The sequence below is a fragment of the Octopus bimaculoides genome, chromosome 19, assembly GCF_001194135.2.
Source record: "Octopus bimaculoides isolate UCB-OBI-ISO-001 chromosome 19, ASM119413v2, whole genome shotgun sequence".
Classification (NCBI taxonomy): Eukaryota; Metazoa; Mollusca; class Cephalopoda; order Octopoda; family Octopodidae; genus Octopus; species Octopus bimaculoides.
The window spans coordinates 47,929,319-47,936,818 of NC_068999.1; the positions used below are offsets into that span (position 1 = coordinate 47,929,319).

The 7,500-nt window shown below is 35.9% G+C and overlaps 1 protein-coding gene across 4 annotated transcripts in view; it reads right to left on the minus strand.

Moving 5' to 3' along the window:
- Positions 1-1,272: 1,272 nt before the first annotated feature.
- Positions 1,273-7,500, minus strand: part of LOC106877022 (uncharacterized) — a 9,926-nt gene continuing 3,698 nt past the window's right edge. For 3 of the 4 annotated variants that reach the window (XM_052974841.1, XM_052974842.1, XM_014925800.2), the window contains exons 3-5: positions 5,515-5,750; positions 4,072-4,211; positions 1,273-1,809 (exon numbers count right to left, since the gene is read on the minus strand). In XM_052974841.1, coding sequence (XP_052830801.1) covers positions 1,493-1,809; positions 4,072-4,211; positions 5,515-5,750 — 693 coding nt within the window. In that variant the 3' untranslated portion in view covers positions 1,273-1,492. The remainder of the gene's footprint in view (positions 1,810-4,071; positions 4,212-5,514; positions 5,751-7,500) is intronic. The other variant, XM_014925799.2, reaches the window with a different exon arrangement.

Sequence of the window (7,500 nt, forward strand, 5' to 3'; positions counted from 1 at the left end):
TATATATATATATATATATATATATATATATATATATATATATTGCACCTGTACAGGTAATGTTGATCTGATAGAGGGAGTAAGCTTATGTCTACACAAACATTTGATCACTATAAACAATTCATCTGTGTGGTTGTTCGGTAAGAAATGGTTGAAAATCCATCATGTATATATATATAGCCACTATGATTAAGCACTGTCTAAAATCTCTGTTAAACAGACAGCTATTTTTCTTTTCTTTTTTGTTTTTGTCAATTCTAGTTTGTGTCATTCGTAATTGAATGAAAACCCATCTTGTGAACAATGGCCATCAGCAGAGTCTATGATTGTTCTTGATGTTTTTGTTTGAGTCAACTTGATCAAACAAAGCTATGAGCATAGGTATTCCAGTTATAATCAACTCATCTTTTTCATATCTCAAGGACTTCTTTCTTCAATGTGATTCGAGGGATATTTAGTTGTTATTCCTGTCTGGTCTAGTGACCATGTAGATGTTCCATCATTGGTTGGAGAGAGTGTGATTTTAAATCAAAGTTTATTGTTGGTTAGTGCATGTAATTTCCAGATATAGGCTGAGTTAGATTAAAGGAATAAAATATAGAATTTGTTTATCTCACCAAAGTTTTTGACTTTTTCTTGGAAAGTAATCTGTGGATATTACCTGGGGCTGAACAATAACTAGAAGAACCCTTCAGCTTTGGCATCTCTAATGATGTTTGGAATTGTTTCATTTTCAATCAAACAATAAAATACCTAGTTTTTATGAGTTAAGAATTTAGAAACTTCAAGATAACATTAAATAATTTGTTATATATTATTTTAAATGATTAAACTTGAAGTAGAAAAAAAGTACCATTATCTTGTTTTAGGATTTGTTTTTCATGCAGAGTAAGGTTACAAAAGAAATAATATGGACAAACAAACAAATATATGTCAATCTGATAGAGGGAGCGAGCTTATGTCTACACAAACATTTGATCACTATAAACAATTCATCTAGAATGAAAGACAAAGTCAACAGTGGCAGAATTTGAACTTAGAATGTAAAGATGGACAAAATACCGCTTAGCATTTTTCCTGGTATGGTAATGATTCTGTAAGCTTACCACCTCAACAATGCAATAAATATTGAAATCTTGTTTGTTAAAGTAAAGTGTGGATGTTCAGATTCAGTTTGAGGAAAAAATATAAATACACAAAAATAGCATAGAAAGATAGTAAAAAGTTGTGGTGTAATTAGAAATAAAAGATAAAAATCAACCAGTTTGATCAATTTGAACAGCATTTTTAATCACATTACGTATTATGTTTAAAGAACATGATATCTTGATTGAAGGAATATAATTTTCATGAAATAATTTTTACAATGTATTGATTATGAATATTATATTTAAGAGGAAAAGGTAATTCTTTTGAGACTTTAGTTTCATATATTCATTTATTTATTTATTTATCAATTATTATTATTATTATTATTATTATTATTGTAGAGTTATGGAAATGAACTCATAGGCTGACACATTAAATTGCACCATTTATTAAAATGTTTCTTAGGCTGGAGATTATATTTTGCTTGACATTTCATTTTACCATTTATGTTTGGTTTTTCTGTGATATCCTGAGAACTAGTAACACCTCCTTTCGTCTCTTTCTCAGCTGAGTCTAATTTCTGCTTTGATGTAGGGTGTTTCTCTTTTGATACACCAGATTCCTTCTTAACAGATATATCTGCACATGCATAAAATTGCTCCTGATCACCACATCCAGTGCAACATTTATCTAAAATAGGATCACAATTATATGTATTTCCTGAAAAATAAAGAAACAAAACACTTTTATTAAAACTTTCATAATTTTTTTTTAAAAAGCCCTCAAAAATCATCATCATCATCATCGTTTAACGTCCGCTTTCCATGCTAGCATGGGTTGGACGATTTGACTGAGGACTGGTGAAACCGGATGGCAACACCAGGCTCCAGTCTGATTTGGCAGAGTTTCTACAGCTGGATGCCCTTCCTAACGCCAACCACTCAGAGAGTGTAGTGGGTGCTTTTACGTGTCACCCGCACGAAAACGGCCACGCTCGAAATGGTGTCTTTTATGTGCCACCCGCACAAGCCAGTCCAGGGGCACTGGCAACGATCTCGCTCGAAAATCCTACAGGAGCCAGTCAGGCGGTACTGGCAACGGCCACGCTCAAAATGGTGCATCTCATGTGCCACCCGCACAAGAACCAGTCCAGGGGCACTGAATGAAGGAAAATAATTGAGACACCCTTTTTACATTACTATTTTCAATTTACAAAAGTCAGAATTCTGCTGAGGTCAAACTTGCTTTTTATCCTTTCAGCAGGCAGTAAAATAAGTACCAGTTGAACACTAGGGTCTATTCTATCACCTAGCTCCCTCTCACCAAAATTTCAGGTCTTGCACCCATACCAGAGAGGCTAGTGATATTTATTTCTAACATAAACATAGAACCTCAAATAGGAAACAGTTTCATCAACTCAAACACCTGATTGATATCTAAAAAAAATTTTATCAGGCAAAGTTGATCTAGACAGGATTTGAACACAGAACATAAATGGTTGTAACTAAATGCAAATAATCAATTTGTCTGGCTCCCAAGTGATTCTTCTGCTATTTTCCTCACAGGAGTGGCTGTGTGGTAAGTAGCTTGCTTACCAACCACATGGTTCTGGGTTCAGTACCACTGCGTGGCACCATGGGCAAGTGTCTTCTACTATAGCCTCGGGCCGACCAAAGCCTTGTGAGTGGATTTGGTAGACGGAAACTGAAAGAAGCCCATCGTATATATGTATATATATATATGTGTATGTGTGTGTATATGTTTGTGTATCTGTGTTTGTCCCTCCAACATCGCTTGACAACCGATGCTATTGTGTTTACGTCCCCGTAACTTAGGGGTTCAGCAAAGGAGTCCGTAAGAATAAGTACTAGGCTTACAAAGAATAAGTCCTAGGGTCGATTTGCTCGACTAAAGGCGGTGCTCCAGCATGGCCACAGTCAAATGACTGAAACAAGCAAAAGAGTAAAAGAGTATTGTATTTAGAAATGTTAATATCATTCCTTGCATGACGTGCGATCATTACTATCAGTAGTCGTCTCCCTTTGTATGCTATGCCAAGTGGCAGATTTCTTCACTGTAGTTTCTTAACTCATTACCGTTACTCTCCCAATTACATACATCTCTGTTGAATTATGTATATATGTATTTACCTCCTGCCCTTCTTTCATAGCTTATATTGTCAATGAAATAAATAAGATTAGGTGCAAACGTGATTGATCTAAATTAAATTGATCTAAATTAAAATTTTCAGTCAAATTTTTATGCTAATTTAAGTATCAAGCAGCAGCTTTTAAGTTGGTGACAAAATTGTTTTACTAAATTCTTAATTATTTTAAAACTAGCTGACCATGCACATAAAAGACACCATTTCGAGCGTGGCCGTTTTCGTGCAGGTGGCACGTAAAAGCACCCACTACACTCTCTGAGTGGTTGGCGTTAGGAAGGGCATCCAGCTGTAGAAACTCTGCCAAATTAGACTGGAGCCTGGTGTTGCCATCCGGTTTCACCAGTCCTCAGTCAAATCGTCCAACCCATGCTAGCATGGAAAGCGGACGTTAAACGATGATGATGATGATGATGATGATGATATATATATGTATATGTATGTATATATATATATATATATATATATATATATATATATATATACACACATACAGGTATTCATTTACACACACACACACACACACACACACACACACACACACACATACACACATATATAATCGTTTATTCCCTTGACATCACTTTTCTTATATATATATGTGTATAGAATAGACTTCTTTCAGTTTCTGTCTACTAAATGCACTCACAAGGTTTTGGTTGGTCAGGGACTACATGTGGTGACACTTACCCAAGATGCCATGCAGTGGAACTGAACCTAGAACCATGAGGTTGGGAAGCAAGGTTTTTAGCACACAGCCATGCCTGCACCTATATGAACATTAAAGGCATGAAGACAAGAAATATAGTTGTACATACCAGCAGTATATTTCCATTGAAGAACACATTGCGAACAATCTAGATGAGAGGGTAGTCTCAAAGATAGGCTAAAATTTGTATTACTGCGGAAGTCTTTGAGGAAATGCCTGCTTGTGCCATCAAGAAAATTCAGTGGATATCTATTTAAAGAAATAGAACAAGTTAAAATCTTAAAATCTGGCAACCAAATTCTACTAATATATGAACAAGAATTTCAAGTGACAACCAAATAGTTTCTCCACGCTCATCTAATTTATGCAAGTTGTCTAAATTTATTTTAAAAGAATATACAAATTATCACTTAATTAATTAATTTCCTAATGGTTTGATTTATGTATTGAAAAATGTAAATGATAATGTAAACAATTCTGCATAAATTAGGAAACAGCAGTGAATGAAATTTTGTAAATGAATTTTTGAGCCCCCATTGTATGTTGGTTTCACATTTTGGCTCATGGCCAGTAATTTCCAAGGAGGGGTAAGTTGATTACATCGACCCCTGTGATCAAATGGTACTCATTCTACTACTCCCAAAAGGATGAAAGGCAAAGTCAATCTCAGTGGAATTTGAACTCAGAATGTAATGGACAAAATGCTGCCAAGCATTTCGTCTGGCATGCTAACAATTCTGCCAGCTTGCTACCTTTATGTATACTGACTATACGAAATAGTCTAATATTAGAGTATATAAGCCCATGTATTTGAAAAATATGGACGTTAGCATGCTAATACCCATTCTTTTGCATTGCAAGGGGTTATAAACCCTAATATTAGACTATTTTCTGTAATCAATAATGGTGAAGACTCATAATTCATCATCATTTAGTATCCATTTCCTATGCTGGCATGCGTTAGACAATTTGACTGGAACTGGTAAACCAGAGAGTTGTACCAGGCTCCAGTCTGTTTTGGCTTGGTTTCTATGGCTGGATGCCCTTCCTAATTGATTTTTTTCAAAGTTTTTGCGAAATTTTCTTGGGAATCAGGGGCCTCAAGGCAGTGCCAAAATATTTGTCTGAAATTTTGCAACATGACAGCCCCTTTGACACCAAAATTATAAAAATCGGACGTTCCTGTAAAAACTTTTCTCTTTTGCAAAAAGTGGGGAGGTCCCCATCAGTGGTGCCTAGAGAAACCCCCTTCAAGGAGAAAAATTTCAAAATCAGATGAAAAATGTGGAAACGCATAAAAAGCATACACACACACACACACACACACACATTTTGTGTTTTATAGATATAGAAAATATTGATAATGAAATTATTGTCTACAGTGCTCAGGTGCACTACAACTCATCAGAAAAAATAATCAAAAGTTCATGATCAGTATACAGAAAATGCACAGGAAGTGAACAGTGAATGTGTCATTAAAAAAAATAATAAGACACCAATTAATTTATCTGAAAATTCAATAAAAGGCAAATATTAAGAAATGTTCTCATACTTATCTAAACATTCTTGTGTTATTCTCTCCTTAATATTGTTATTAGGACAAAGATGGAATTCAAAGTAGCCTTTGTGATTGGCAGTTATTTGAATTAAAACATTTATTATTCCTCCTGATTTATAACTTCGAGTAATGATCCCTTTGGCAAAAATTCCTCCAGCTTCACTATCATGAGGTCCATAGTAAGGGTCACCACACATTCCACACTTTCCTTTATTTTTACCAAATTGCAGCTAAAAAATCAAATAGGATTTGTAAAAGTTTTATTTTTCAATTTTTTTTTGCCAAAAAATAATAATAATGGTTTCAAATTTTGGCACAAAGCCAGCAATTTCAGTGGCGGGCTAAGTCAATTACATCAACCCTGGTGCACAACTGGAACTTACTTAATTAACCCCAAAAGGATGAAAGGCAAAATTGACCGTGGCAGAATTTGAACTCAGAACACTAAGTATTTTGTCTGACATGCTAATGATTCTTCCAGCTTGCTGCCTTAATAATTGTTTCAAATTTTGCCACAAGGGCTGAAATTTTGGGGTAGAGAATGAGTTGATTACATCGACCCCAGTGTTCAATTGGTTCTTATTCTATCGACCCCGAAAGGATGAAAGGCAAATTCAACCGTGGTGAAATTTGAATGTAGAATGGAAAGACAGACAAAATGCCGCTAAACCTTTTGCTTGGCATGCTATTGGTTCAGCCAGCTCACTCACCTTAATTATCCTTTCTACTAAAAACACAAGGCCTGAAATTTTGAGGGAGGGGGACTCGTCGATTATATCAACTCCAGTGTTTCACTGGTACTTAATTTATCGACCCCTAAAGGATAAAAGGGGAAGTTGACCTCAGCGGAATTTGAACTCAAAATGCCACAACGCATTTTGTCCAGCGTGCTAATGATTCTGCCAGCTCATCTTCTTAATCACCACCTTAATAATAGTAATAATAATAATAGAATGATAAAATTATAAAGCTAATAAAATATTTTGAAAAACAAAAATTATAAAAGTAGTAAATATATTTTGGATGTCTTCTTACATATCATCACTCCCCCTTTCTCTTCCTCCTACCTGTGTGTCAAGACTACCACCAGAACAAGACTTTTTGTTGGTGGCAAGATGTGTTGTGTAGGAAGAGCCCAACACATGGCTAGAAATGACAAGAACTTTCAAGAAGAAAATTCTGGGTTAGGATAGGGTTGAAGAACCTGACTCAATGAAATCTGAGATGCTAGACAGGATCTTCGACCTAATAGAGATTACAAGAGGACAACACCTGCAGGTGGTATGGGTATGAAAGGCTTAGATGCTGCAAATGTGGTAACACCAATCATCTCAAGTCCTTCTACTTCCAACAACAACAAAGTAACTGCTGAAAGAAGCTTCCCTCCACTACTGCCAATACCACAGCGTCAAAAACACCAATAACTGCAACTACTACTTCACCAACTGCAATGGTAACATCGACGCCACTTGCAGGAATGGAAGCAACACCTATAAAAATAGCAACAACACCAATAGGGAAAGAATCGGCAACAGCAACGAAAACAAGAAACGAAGTTCTGTCCTCAAAGGTTACAACACTATTAACGACATCGATAATAGCAACAGTAAGATTTAGTAATGATAGAAAAAAACTAGACAAGGAGACCAAGTTAGAAATGTAGAAGACACACCTAGAATGGTATTGAGACCGATGGGTTAGCGGCAAGATTAGCTCTCGACCATTTCGTCAACGCGCAGCACGAAAGCTGCTTTGTCAGAGCTAAGACGCAAGATCTTATACACCAAGAAATGAAAACTATTTCATGCACCCGAGTGGTGGAGGTACAAAGTGGTCACAGAGTAAGGTTCTTGCTTCAGCGAATCATAATGAGAGCGTACTAATCAATTCCAGACAGCTGTATGCAGATTTTCAGCGGCACTTCGCTTGGCTGTTTAGTCCGAGTGGCGGATTGTATCGCAGGATGAATTCAGTGCCTAT